Source organism: Mizuhopecten yessoensis, unplaced genomic scaffold (assembly GCF_002113885.1).
Source record: "Mizuhopecten yessoensis strain PY_sf001 unplaced genomic scaffold, ASM211388v2 scaffold4131, whole genome shotgun sequence".
Lineage (NCBI taxonomy): Eukaryota > Metazoa > Mollusca > Bivalvia > Pectinida > Pectinidae > Mizuhopecten > Mizuhopecten yessoensis.
This window is the reverse complement of record NW_018405391.1, coordinates 130905-144900: the sequence shown is the minus strand read 5'-3', so window position 1 is coordinate 144900 and position 13996 is coordinate 130905. Positions and strand designations below refer to the sequence as shown.

At 38.8% G+C, this 13996-nt stretch overlaps 1 protein-coding gene across 1 annotated transcript in view; it reads right to left on the bottom strand.

Moving 5' to 3' along the window:
- The window catches only part of LOC110448681 (cell wall protein DAN4-like), a 113173-nt gene that overhangs the window by 27541 nt on the left and 71636 nt on the right, over positions 1-13996 (bottom strand). The window contains exons 3-5 of the mRNA XM_021495064.1: positions 13478-13786; positions 7512-7627; positions 2749-2944 (exon numbers count right to left, since the gene is read on the bottom strand). Of these exons, the coding sequence (XP_021350739.1) occupies positions 2749-2944; positions 7512-7627; positions 13478-13786 (621 nt within the window). The remainder of the gene's footprint in view (positions 1-2748; positions 2945-7511; positions 7628-13477; positions 13787-13996) is intronic.

Below are 13996 nucleotides of genomic sequence, written 5' to 3'. Positions count from 1 at the left end.
TTGCTAATTTTATTGTTTTTTCCCCGTCACTACCACACACAATCCATGGTGATTGACACCTTTGTCTACTGGCCAAATATCAGCATTCTTTGTATAAGAACTGAAAGTTATACTAAAGAATTTCAACACTTGCAAACAAACTTTGCCAACATCAGGATGATCACATTCATAGTTTTTAGTTGATCATTTGTTTTCCCAATCAAGCTGAAAGTGAACCATCTCTAAGGTCTCAAAACAAGATGCCCAGAGGGCCTGTATTAGTCACCTAGATATTCAAGCAATAATGGCAAAATATTTTCATTGAAAGTAATATTGCTAATGCAAACCCAATGATAGGGCTGGATACTGGAACCAAAATCCTGGTAGCATATGTATATCCTAATCCTCATGCTTAGCAATGGTATATATTGTTATAGGATGGGGATCACAACTGTTAAGTTGAAAACCAGGATCTAAGTGTGAGGGCAAATCCTAATGACAATTCTGGTAGCATGATTGTGTTTGTCTCTTCAATGTCCAGTTGGTTAAAAGTTGGGGATATCAACCATTTCAAAGTGTTGACCCAAAGACTTAGTAGCCAGAGGTGCCTGGTGCAGACCTGGAAGCATATCGGTATATCTGTATGAGCCTTTTCAGTGATTCCTTTATTGTTATGGGGTAGGGATTAAAACTGTTTTGAGGTCCAGACCCTGGCGCTATTTAGTTGCCAAGTAATGGGCCAGATACAACCAATCCTGGTAGCGATATATATTTGTCTCTTTATACTTTAATAGCAATTGTTTATATGGTGAGGATCTGAACCATTTCCACATTATGATCCAGAAATAAACTGCCTTTTTTCCCCATATTTTCTCAAATTTTCCAACCCTATCCCTAAACACAACTCCTACACCGTCCCCCACTTCCACCCCTCGGGCTATTTCAGCCTTCATATATTCAAAATATAGTTTCATTGTACTTCTGATATTATTTTGTACAGCTTTTCAGGAGAATTAGTAAAATCTGATCCTCCCTATAACCAAAGGTGCAAGATTATAAACTGAGATGAAATCTGATCAGCCATTCTGAAGGAGTAATGTTTTGAAGGAAAATGTTGACAGCCAACCGAAGCTAATGACCTATGGCTTTAACCCTTTCACCCCTATGTAACTTTAGTAAACTCGACCATGCATTGATATGGATGAGTCCATTATGGTTTACAGTGTTGAAAGGGTTAACTCCTGTTTGGTCCAGTTGAGCCTAAAGTATTGAATGTATATGCTCTACTTCCAGGACAATGCTGTAGCTGTTGTTTTCATTTGTTGAGTTTTGGTGTAGACATACTTAGTGTTGGACTAACCAATATGTTGTGCATATTAGAATATTGCAGAAACATGTGGGCAACCATGCAAAAGAAGACTATACCTTATAGAAATCAACTTAACAGATTCAACACTCATTACATGATTATTCAGCGAGTATTGTTATTGGCCAATCAGATGCTGTGAAACATTGGAAAAGAAAGCCCTGACACAAATGAGTCTAAAGTCGGATTACAATATTTTTAAACACTAAGGTAGTGAAGAAAGTCATGTAACACAAATGTCACACCACATAAATTAATTATAAGTGCTGAAACATTCTAAAACATTTGATAAAGGAATGGTATTGACTTTTTTAACACGAGTCATGGAATATATGCCCAGAAAGCCAATGTTGTTATGACCTCATAAATGTTGAAAAATATATTTCTATGCCTTATATTATTATTTTTTTTTTAATTCCTTTAAATTTACTGATGCATAACAAATGAAACAAAATATAGGTAGTTTTCTCTATTTGTGGACCAATGCAGTACAGAGAATAGGATGGTTTCATGGGAAAACGTGAAACTTTCATAGATGTCCTAGCAACGGCATGACAACAAACCAAGCAAAAAGTATTTCCATTGTTAGCTTGTACAACATTATACCTAATTATATCCTTTCATTTGTTTTAAATACTTATAGTATTTATAACACCATTATCTTTTTTTTTGAACGTTCATTTGAATTAAGACAATTACAATTATTGTTAGGGCGGTTACACAGCTAAGTATATCAAGTAATGCTGTTGACATGTATAAACACACATTGTGATGAGGTTAACTGTGTTATGCAACAAGAGGTTATTTAAAACAACCTGTTACAAGATTTTGACACATTTGACCCCGGTGACCTCGAATGTCTGCAAGCAAGTTCATTCAGTTGAACAAACTTGGTAGCCTCTAATCCCAAATATCCACTGTGACTTTTGAATGTTGAGAAAACTTTGTTTAAGAATTTTAACATATTTGACCCTTATGACCTAGAAAATGGGTCAAGGTAATTCCTTAAAACATTGGTAGCCCTTCATCTAAACATGATATTGGCCAAATATCATCACCCTAGGTCTCTTTGCTATTTGGAAGAAATTGTTTTAAAAATGTTGGTACATTTCCCCCCTGTGATCTAGAATATCAGGAGAGGCCATTCATTTTGAACACAATTGATAGCCCTCGACTTTATCATGCTTCTGGCCAAAATCACCACTCTGTGTCTTTTGGTTGTTCAGAAAAGGTCTGGGCCTAACGATTATTGCAAAGAAGTTGTTTGCGGATTTCAATACATTTGACCCCTATGATCTTGAAAGTATATCACGGTAATTTGTTTAAACACAATTTATAGCCGATTATATATAATTTCCACCTGAAGCTTCCTTCCACAAAGTCAATAATGATATAATATTTACCAGTAGCTGCTTCACTGCCACTGACAATTGGAGCTTTTTGTGGACAGGCAGTTTGCATCCCACATTTGCAATAAAGATCTCCATCCACGTTGATGTTTGATGCAGGAAGTGTAGCAGACGCCTTTCCCCCACTGGAACACGCTGGTGTCGATGTTGTATCTATTGCTATTGATGGGTTTGACAGATCGACAACAGCCTGTAAAGTGAAGATAATGTGTATTAGTTAATGAAACAATTCATCATTTTTCACTAAAAAGAAACTTAAGTACTGAGGGCCAACATGAACATAGAAATAATTGATGTTGTAACAAATATAAGAGAGACAGAACATGCAGAAGACGTATATGGTTGGAATTTGCCCATCATGTTTATAAAGCCTGATTGATGACTAATACACAGGTGAAACAATCGTATTTTTTTTAATAACAAGGAACTTGACTAATATACTTCTCTCTAAAAGAATCATTCAAGTGTCTTCATTCAATTATAATCAAAATATGTGAAGCTTTAAACAACAACGCACATTCATACAAATCTTGGACTATAAGGGTTGATGTGACTCTCTTACAAAAGAAAAGACAGAGTAAGACAGAACTGTTCCCTTTGATAACAATACAGCTACCAGAATCAGATAACATGGTTCCTCATCAAACTCCTTGAAGACGTGACCGACGTGTTGAAGGGGGAAAAAGGTGGAAACATTCAATCCGTTAAAGTCAAGCAACAAAGCATCAGTAGTGCCCATGCTGCTGTGAATTTGGAATGGGAGACACAAATGTTATCAACTGATGATATAAAGAGGTGGCTTACAGGTCAAACTGATGATATAAAGAGGTGGCTTACAGGTCTACAAGAGGTCTGCCCCAAACCTGATATATAGCTTGGAATATGCAAGGGTGGTGCTGACACTCCAAAAAACTAGCCGAAAACTAGTTCAGTCTGCCTGGAAAATGTTTGACCAGCTGAGTGCAGATGGCCAGGTCACAAATGATGATAGACCTAGGTTTGATGTCCCTGTTTCTGTAGATACATGACAGATGTCAAGTTGTCTGTTGCCACATATACTTCCTGGTCCTGCAGATATGACTGGAGGTTTGGACGGTCAACAATTTTACATCTCAAGCATATCAATGAGCTCCGATAGCAAAGCCAGCCTAACAAGGCAAAGTATTGCAAGGTAATACATAGTCCTCCACGGGTAATGATTTCTATATTTAACAAACAGTACACTTATGTCAGGATGTAACTACTGTTAGGAAAGAATCTGAATACATAATACAACATTAAAAGGCATCTTTGTAATGGTAAAATTGTTTTGTTGCCACCAGAAGAAATTTAAAATATGGTTTTATAAATTATCAAGAGTTTGGGAAATAAACAAACATTTTGAAAAGTGAAGGTCAAAGGTCAAGTCATAGGTCACAGTGACCTAATTCTTGCACTCTGTCATCCAAAGATGTCCTTGTACACCAAATCTGGTTACTCCAGGTAGAACAGTATAGAAGATATGTCCCATATAAACTTCTCGAACAGAAGGATGGACGGCAGGAGTGCAAACCTATATTCTCCCCCAGGAACCGGTGGGCAACTAATAACCTGACAAATCCATCCGGAAAAAGCTTTATGTACAGAAATGCTAGACTGACCACTTTCAATAGGCAGGAAAGGCCTAGAATGCCATCCTTGGTTCCCCTCTGACCTGACCTGATGGATCTAGTGAACCCTCTTGCATGAGGCCACCAGAGATTGCCTCCATGCCTGAAGGTGGAGTAAGCCAGCAGGAGTGCACAAGTCTGGACCTTGATCTGATGTAACAGGTTCCACCTTGGCCGAAGGACCAGCGGCTCTTCCACCAAAAGCAAAAGCAGAGGGAACCATGGTTGCCTCAGCCACAAGGGAGCAACAAGAATTTAAGATCATGGTTGATCCTCTTACTTCCGCAGGAATTGAAAACCATTTTGAAGGTAGGAAAGACATAAGCATTCCGCCCCTTCCAGTCCAAAGACAGAGCCTCTACTGTCCATAATGCTGGAACTGAAACAGGAAACACAAGTATCGGCAACTGATGGTCTAAGGAGGTGGCAAATTGGTCTACACGAGGCCTATCCCAAACCTGGCATATTGCTATGGATACGGACGCGATGAGTTGCCATTCAATCAAAACTGGCCGAAGACCTCTGGACAATGTATCTGTAAGAATGTTGATCATGAGTCTGCCTGGAAAGCATTTGACCTGAACGATTAGACACAGTTCCTGGCAACGAAGTAGAATGCTGATGACGAGGGCACAAAGAGACCTGGTGCCCCATGCATCTGCAGCTGTTGAGTTATTTGAGTTGCCACACATCTTGGTCCTGCAGATAAGACCCGAGGTCTTGGATGACCAACATCTCAAGATCTTGTCACAGTGGACAATATATTGTGCAAGGAAACATCTTTTTCGGCATGTCCTGTATTGTCCAAACTCCTTGACCAATTGGTTGAGAGGTACAAGACCCTATGAATCCTGTTAAGTAGGAATCCAATTACTAGGAAACATTAGCAGAGGTCGGATGAGCAGCCAGCCAAAATAAACTGCATCTGCCAGGGAATAGAGAAACCCTAGAAGGCTACTTTACCAATGGAGCTGTACCACTGAACTCTGGATGAAGCCCCTGGTTTTCATGAAGCATTCTTGAGGCAGATGGACCATGCCTCTGGCTGCATTTAACCAGTAGCACAAAAGTCCTGAGAGGGGGAATCTTCTGATTTTTCATGAGAGATGATTAACCTGATATTGAGAAAAAGACTCAAGACCAGCCTAGTATCCTGCACCAAGGAGGTATTTAGCTGATATTTATTTATTAAGTATCTATATATATATATAATGTTCTGCTGGTGCAGAAAACCTTACATCTCCTGCAGTAGTATACATACTTAGAGCATTTGAAAATTTCATATGGAAGTTAAAAACTGTCAGTAGAAGTTGATCTACATAACAACTGGACTAGGCCAAATAAAATTAATTACTTGGTTCTCAGGCCAATTTTTTTCAAAATAGATGCGGCTGGGCGGTATTATTTTTTTTCATTTTACATGGCAAAAACGAGATGAGGGCGATTTTTTTTTATTGTGTAGTTTGTAAAACGTTCATTGTGGACATTACCTTGTCTATTTACAGTTGTGTAGAGACCCGTCATAGAGCAAGTCTCCGAAAATCCCCCCACAATGTTCCAGACGAGAATCACGAACCCCCCATTTCTTATTTGTACCGAAATGAAAGCCATTTGTACACAAGACTAATAAGTCATAATCCTTTTAACGCTTGCCTGTATCTCAATCCTTACATTTATTCAAACGTTTTCGGGACTTGGGTGACTAACGAGTAAAAACGACATGCGGACCAATTTTCCAGATTTTTTTAACGATGGCGGCTGGCGCCTTCATGATTTTTTTTTTATTACTTTCACGATAAAATCGGCAATGCGCACGGGCCTGAGAACCAAGTAATCTTTTTTTTTTGGCCGTAGCATGGTAGGTTTTGCTTTTGGATACAATTTTTTTCCACATCAATAATAAAACAAGGTATATCAACCTGCGTTTATCACTCTTGTTGAACTGATGCCAGTGTGTGAGGAATCTTTATGTCAAAGAAAATAAGAGTACATGGAGAAAGCACATGGCTAGGCAGGTGATCCCATATATTTTCATGTCAGATCAGGGAATCTTACCCTTGCTCATTTTCTGTGTATCCAGTTAGACGCATAATTTTTTGTAGAACTACTGGTACTGAATAAGTAGGATTTTAAACATTTATCTATTTCCCCTATTAGGCCCTTCCCCTATGTCTCCGGGTGAGCCACACCCTCCAATATGAAACATTGAATCCACTTGATCAAATGACGCTTCAGTGCTAATTTGAGTAACATCCCTCGCCCACCTGAAAGAGAAGGATTACAAGAGGCCCAAGGGCCTTAGCGGTCACCTGAGTTATATCATAGGTACTGGTAGCTTTATTTTATTGTTTAGATGTGATGTGGAAATCAGCATGTAAACTAAGTGAAATACAATACTTGTCATGTCATCAAAGGATAAGAATTTGAAAATATTGGTAAATGTTCCCTTTGGGGCCCTGCCCTAGCCCCTGGGGATGGGGTAGGAATCCCAATTTTACAANCCCCTCCCCAAGGGAGAACGAATAGCTGGGGGGTCCTGAAATTTACAATTTAAGTAAAGCCCCTGATGATCTTTCTTTCCATGCAGAGAAAATGACTGTAGTACCTCCGAGTCTGAAGAAGAAGATTTTTAAAATATTGGTTATTTTCCCTTTGGGGCCCCGCCCTGGCCCCAGGGGTTGGGGTAGGAATCCCAATTTTACAATTTTGTAGCCTCATCTACCAAGGATGATTCTGACCAAGTTTCAAAAAAAATCCATTCACTTGTTCTTGAGAAGAAGTTGAAAATGTAAAAAGTTTACGCACGACGGACGACGACGGACGGAAAGCGATTAGAATAGGTCACTTGAGCAAAGCTCAGGTGACCTAATAATGGTAATAATAACCTCTATTTCAAAGTTGAGTCCCCTTGGCCTAACAATGATTCTGACCAGATTAAGTCAACAGCAACCAAGCTACTCCTTGAGGTGAAGTATTGTTTTAAAGGAAAAAGTGAACTTCAGACATGTGAGCTAGAACTTTTAACAGGTCTAAGGGAAACTCAGTTATAATATGTTAAAGCATGATGGTTAAGAAGAGATTAACTATTGGTTTCCTAAAATATCTTACAGATGTTGTGTTGAGAAACCAGTCAATTGTGAGGTCGGATGTTCGGTAACCACAGTCTGTCTCGCACTTAAAGCTGCCATCAGAATTCTTGCTAAGAACACAGGTAGTTGGATGGTCTGCAATAAATAAACCCAATACAGAATGATAAGTAAACAAGAGGCCCAAGGGCCTTAGCGGTCACCTGAGTTATATCATAGGTACTGGTAGCTTTATTTTATTGTTTAGATGTGATGAGGAAATCAGCATGTAAACTAAGTGAAATACAATACTTGTCATGTCATCAAAGGATAAGAATTTGAAAATATTGGTAAATGTTCCCTTTGGGGCCCCGCCCTAGCCCCTGGGGATGGGGCAAGAATCCCAATTTTACAAAGTAATACTCTCATTCACCAAAGATGATTCTGACTAAGTTTGAGTAATTTTCTGCTGAAAATGGATAAAATATACCCAAAAGTATTATTTCCCTATATAAACTATAGTAAACTTTACCCCTCCCCAAGGGAGAACAATTAACTCGGGGGTCCTGAAATTTACGATTTAAGTAAAGTCCCTGATGATCTTTCTTTCCATGCAGAGAAAATGACTGTAGTACCTCTGAGTCTGGAGAAGAAGATTATTGAAATATTGGTTAATTTTCCCTTTGGGGCCCCGCCCTGGCCCCAGGGGCTGGGGTAGGAATCCTAATTTTACAATTTTGTAGCCTCATCTACCAAGGATGATTCTGACCAAGTTTGAAAAAAATCCATCCACTGATTCTTGAGAAGAAGTTGAAAATGTAAAAAGTTTACGCACGACGGACGACGGACGACGACGGACGAAGGACGACGACGGACGGAAAGCGATTCCACCAGTAATGATTTCTTTAGCTTACTTAACCTAAAAACGTGATGATTATCAAGCACATAGCAATGATTATCAGCAATTTAACGGTCACCTGAGTTATACTATAGGTAGCTTAATTTTATTGTTGAGATGTGAAGTGGAAATCAGCATGTAAACAAAGTCAAATACAACACGTGTCATGTCACCAATGAAACAAACTTTAAAAACTCTTCTTTAAGCCAAAGGCTAACTAATACAACCAGCTGTTATATAAACAAGAACTGTAAGCTAAAGGCTTACTAAGGCAAAGCAATATAGTCTCCCACCAGTAATGATTTCTTTATTGACTGAGCTGAACACTTAGGTCACTGACATACTTCCTGTACTCCCTCCCCATGCCAAAACATACTTACATACCAAATCTTGTTAGCCCAGATGAACCAGTTTTGCTAAAATTGTCCTATTAGTTAAGGAAAAGATGTCAGGATAAAGATTTTTAACAAAGGGCCATAACTCCTTAAAAAGGGTCTAAAATGAAAAAAAATACTAGCCTGATGCACAACATCGGGGGGTAATTACAACATCTGTAAGCTTTCAATGGAATCGGCCCAGTAGTTTATGAGGCAGACAAAGGGCCATAACTCCTTTTAAAAGGGTTGGAATGAAAAAGTACTACTTGGATGCACAATGTCAGGGAGCGATTACCACATCTGTTAAAAAAAAATGAAATTGGCCAAGTAGATTCAGAAAAGTTGTCAGGACAAGAATTTTCGACAAAGGGCCATAACTCTGTATAAAAGGGTTGGGGAAAAAACCTGGATACACATATCTGAAAACTTTCGTTGAAATTGGCTGCATAGTCTTGGAGGAGTTGTCAGGACAAGTATTTTTCAACAAAGGGCCGTTACGTATACTCCAAAAAAAGGGACAGATTTGAAAAATAAAACCTGGATGCACAATATCAGGTGGTAGTTATCATATGTGAAAACTTTCATTGAAACTGGCTCAGAAGTTCTGGAGAAGTTGTGCAGGAAAGCATTTTTCAACAAAGGGCAATAACTCTGTGTAAAAGGGTCAGAATGAAAGAATAATACCTGGATGCACAACTTCAGGTGGTAGTTATCATATCTGGAAAGTTTCGTTGAAATCGGTCCATTACTTTAGAAGGAGTTGTCCGGACAAATTTTTTTTACAGACAGACAGACAGACAGACAAGCTGATTCCAGTATACTCCCTAACTTCGTTGTGGGGAATATAATAAATCATTTTGCTATTGAGAAATATAATAGCCATTGTCATTTAGCCAATTTTCCTCTTTGGCCTACCCCAGGGGTAGGTCACATATTTGACTGCTATGGCCTTGGAAGTAGGTTAAGGTAATTTATTGGAGGAAACTTTATAGCACCAGATCATAGTATAATACTGCTTAAGTTTAATTACCAAATGTGTCCTAGTTATTCAGAAGAAGTTGTTCAAAAGTTTCAACAAAGACCACTGTGACCTTCAATGTTCATAGCACTACATCATATAGGTACCTGCGGGCAATATATCATCATTCTTGGCCTCTTGGTTATTTAGAAGAAGTTGTTGAAAGGTTTTAGACACCTGAGGTCAAGGTCATTTATTTGGACAGACAAAATACCATACCATGCTCACAGGCACTCACACTAAGTAATAACACTTTTAACATATCAGATGATATTTCTAGTAATCAAATCAACAGATTCTAACTCATTTACAATCCTAGAGTGATAATTAATTCACATTTTTGTAGATAAGTCATGCCAAGAATGATTTACTCTGTGTGATGAACAAGAGGCCAAATGGGCCTGCATCGCTCACCTGGTATTAATCTCACAATTGTAACCTTAAAAGTGGACTAAAACAAGATGCCCAATGGGCCTGAATCGCTCACCTGGTATTAATCTCACACTTGTAATCTTAAAAGTGGACTAAAATACAGCTACGGGCAGAATATCAGTGTTTGATTCATAAGAACCTATTAAAAGATTTAAACATATGATGCCTGTGACCTTGAATGTCGAACAAGGACATTAGGTTGAACAGAGTTATAGTCTTACAACACAGCATGCTTTTGGCAAAATATTTTGAAGTAATTTAAAGATTTAAACATATAATGACCACTGTGACCTTGAATATGGACAAAGGTCATTCATTTTAACAAACTTGGTAGCCCTTCATCACAGCATGCTTCTGCCCAAATAGCATCATCCTAGGCCTTTTGGTTAATGAGAAGAAGTTGTTTAAAGGTTTTAAACATATTTGACCCCTGTGATCTTGAATATAAGTAAAGGTCATTCATTTGAACAAACTTGGTAGACCTTCATCCCAGCATGTTACTGGCTAAATATCATTATCCTAGGCCTCTTAGTTATTGAGAGGTTGTTTAAAGGTTTTAAACATATTTGACCCCATGACCTTGAATACAGGTATATTGAGAAGAAGTTGTTGGAAGATTTTAACATATTTGACCCCTGTGACCTTGAAAGTGGGTCAAGGTCATTCATTTGAACAAGCTTGGTAGTCCTTCATCCCAGCATGCTACAGGCCCAATATCAGTACCCTGGGCCTTTCGGTTATTGAGGAGAAGTTGTTTGTTGATTTTAAAACATTTGACCCCCGTGACCTTGAAAGTGGGTCAAGGTCATTCATTTGAACAAACTTGGTAGCCCTTCATCCCAGCATGCTACTTGCCAAATATCATCAGCCTGGGCCTCTTGGTTATTCAGGAGAAGTTGTTTAAAGTAACAAGAGGCCCATGGGCCTTAACGGTCACCTGATATATTTATACAGAGAGTTTATATTTGTTTTTAACATCAACAGAAATATTATTCAAAGTGACAAAAAACAATAAAACCACCGTATTCAATATCTAGCATGCAGATTTAAGACTGAAAAGAATTTGAAACTAGCACCTCTGATTCTAAACAAGGAAAATGAAGAAATTTTATTTTAGCACACGGACTCCATTGGGCCCCACCCTACAGCCCTTTGGGGTAGGGATGGCTCAAAATTTACAAAGTATCAAACTGTCAACTTAGGGTTATAATTCCAATCAAGTTATCAACATGAAATATTCAAAGTATCATTTGCCATTATAAACCATAACAAATTTTGCCCCCCCTCCCCTCCTTCCCCAGGGAGAAACGTTAGACCCCAGGGTCATGAAATTCGCAATTTTGGTAAAGCACCTTAAGACCCTTCCATCTATTAAGGGTATTTGATTACCATATCTGGGTCTTGAAAAGAGGATTTTTGAAATTTCAGTAAATTCGACCCTTTTTGGCCCCACCCATCAGCCCCTGGGGGTCAGTCAGGGCTGATATGTGCATACCATCAAACTGCTATCCAATACAGTTAATGCTAACCCAAATTGAATTACTTCCAATGGCAATTAAACAAATGTTGGTCCAAAATGTGATTTCCCTATGTAAACTATAGTAAAGTTTAGCCCCTCCCCAGGGGAAAACGTGAGACCCCAGGGTCATGATATTCACAATTTTGGTAAAGCACCTTAAGACCCTTCCATCTATGAAGAGTATTTGATTCTACCATATCTGGGTCTTGAGAAGAAGATTTTTGAAATTTCAGTCAATTCAACCCTTTTTGGCCCCACCCATCAGCCCTGGGGGGTCAGTCAGGGCTGATATGTGCATACTATCAAACTGCTACCCAATACTGATAATGCTAACCTAAATTGAATTACTTCCAATGGCAATTAAACATGTTGGTCCAAAATGTGATTTCCCTATGTAAACTATAGTAAAGTTTACCCCCTCCCCAGGGGGAAACGTGAGACCCCAGGGTCATGAAATTCACAATTTTGGTAAAGCACCTTAAGACCCTTCTATCTATGATTCTACCATATCTGGATCTTGAGAAGAAGATTTTTGAAATTTCAGTCAATTTTACCCTTTTTGGCCCCGCCCCTCAAGCCCCTGGGGGCTAGGGACCATATAGTTCACAATTTTAGTTGACCTTTGGCCATGGAAGGTTTCTGCAAAATTTCATTGAAATTGGTTCAGGGGTTTTGGAGAAGAAGTCGAAAATGTAAAATTGTTTACAGACGCACGACGGACGACGACGGACAAAAGGTGATCGCAATAGGTCACTTGAGACTTTGTCTCAGGTGACCTAAAAAAGTTGACGACGGACGGACAGTGGACGCTGCACCATGCCATAAGCATAAGCAAGTTTGTTGTCTTGCATATATACTCATAAGCTCTTGACATGTTTGACTTCAGATTCCAACATTGCAATATTTTATAAATAGACTGCTTTGTCATGAAAAACTTTTTGGAACAAGAATTCCACGGAAGTGGATGTGTCGCCTGCGCAGGAAGCTGGGAGATTACGAAGAAATAGATACACTTTTCATTTCAAGAATTAATGTTAAAAGTAAGCAATAATCATAGATTATGTTTTTGGATGGCATCATTTTGTTATATAAACTGTTATTCTAGGAAGAATACTCAGAGTTTTAAGGAACTTGCTATGGATACTCATTGTCTCAATTCCAACTTTAATTTGTATGATTTGTCGGATGGTTTCCCATAAATAAATGAATAAACTTGTGGATTATGATGTTAAACAGCTAGTGTTGTCAATAACATTTGGAGTAAGACGGCATTTCAGGGGTATACACGGTGGGTCAAGTGGTAGATCGAAGCCGTCCAGTATACAGTTTTAGTGAAGTTTCTATTTATAGTAACAGTGACCTTGACCTTTGACCTTCGGTCCTGAAAAGCAATCCCAAGCAAGCAGTTTTGGTAAGGAAGCACTACATGAAGTTTGAGTTTGATCGGCCTAAGGAAACTCAAGTTATTACACGAAAACCTCTGTTCGGACGCACAAAGCAATACCTATGTGTCACCAGCTTTTCGCAGGCGACACAATAATCACATATCATAACGATGTTTAAATCACTCCTTTCCTGAATGTAGAATGATTTGAACACTTTCCACATTTAATTACTATCTTATTTTCATGCTTCCAGAATTCCCGAAAGAGGTCCATCTGAAATACACTTTCTTGCTTTTATTAATTAAGAAACTCTCTTTTTTCTCACATGTACAGCAATAAATCCACTAAACACATTAAATACATGGCTCCAGAAAACTTACCTCTAACAACCAGGTTCACAGTTGAAGCAGACTGCCCAAGCTGTGTGCATTTCCATGCTGTTTCATCATCAGCCCTTGCCAGATTTGTAATAGTCATATATGTCCCATTTGCATCTGATGTTACAGAATAGCGACTATTAGCAGAAGGACTACAACCAGTTGATATACAACCTGAGATGTCTCCAACAATGATGTCATTGCTCCATGCTATAGGTTGTGTAAATTCTGCAGATGGTAACGTACAGCTTAATGACACCGACTCCCCAGAAAATCCACACGTGTCTATACTTAATGAGGTGCCACAAAGACCTACAATAGAGAAACATATGTGTGTATGAAGTTAACTAATACAAGATGTCCAAAGAGCCTGCATCACACAACTGGATATTTCAACATCCATAGCAAAAAAACCAAGAGGCCCAGAAGGCCTGTATCGCTCACCTGTTTCTTTTGTTACATGAAACTGACATATACCGTATTTTACCGCCAATAAGCCACATCCCCCTCCCCCACCCCCCA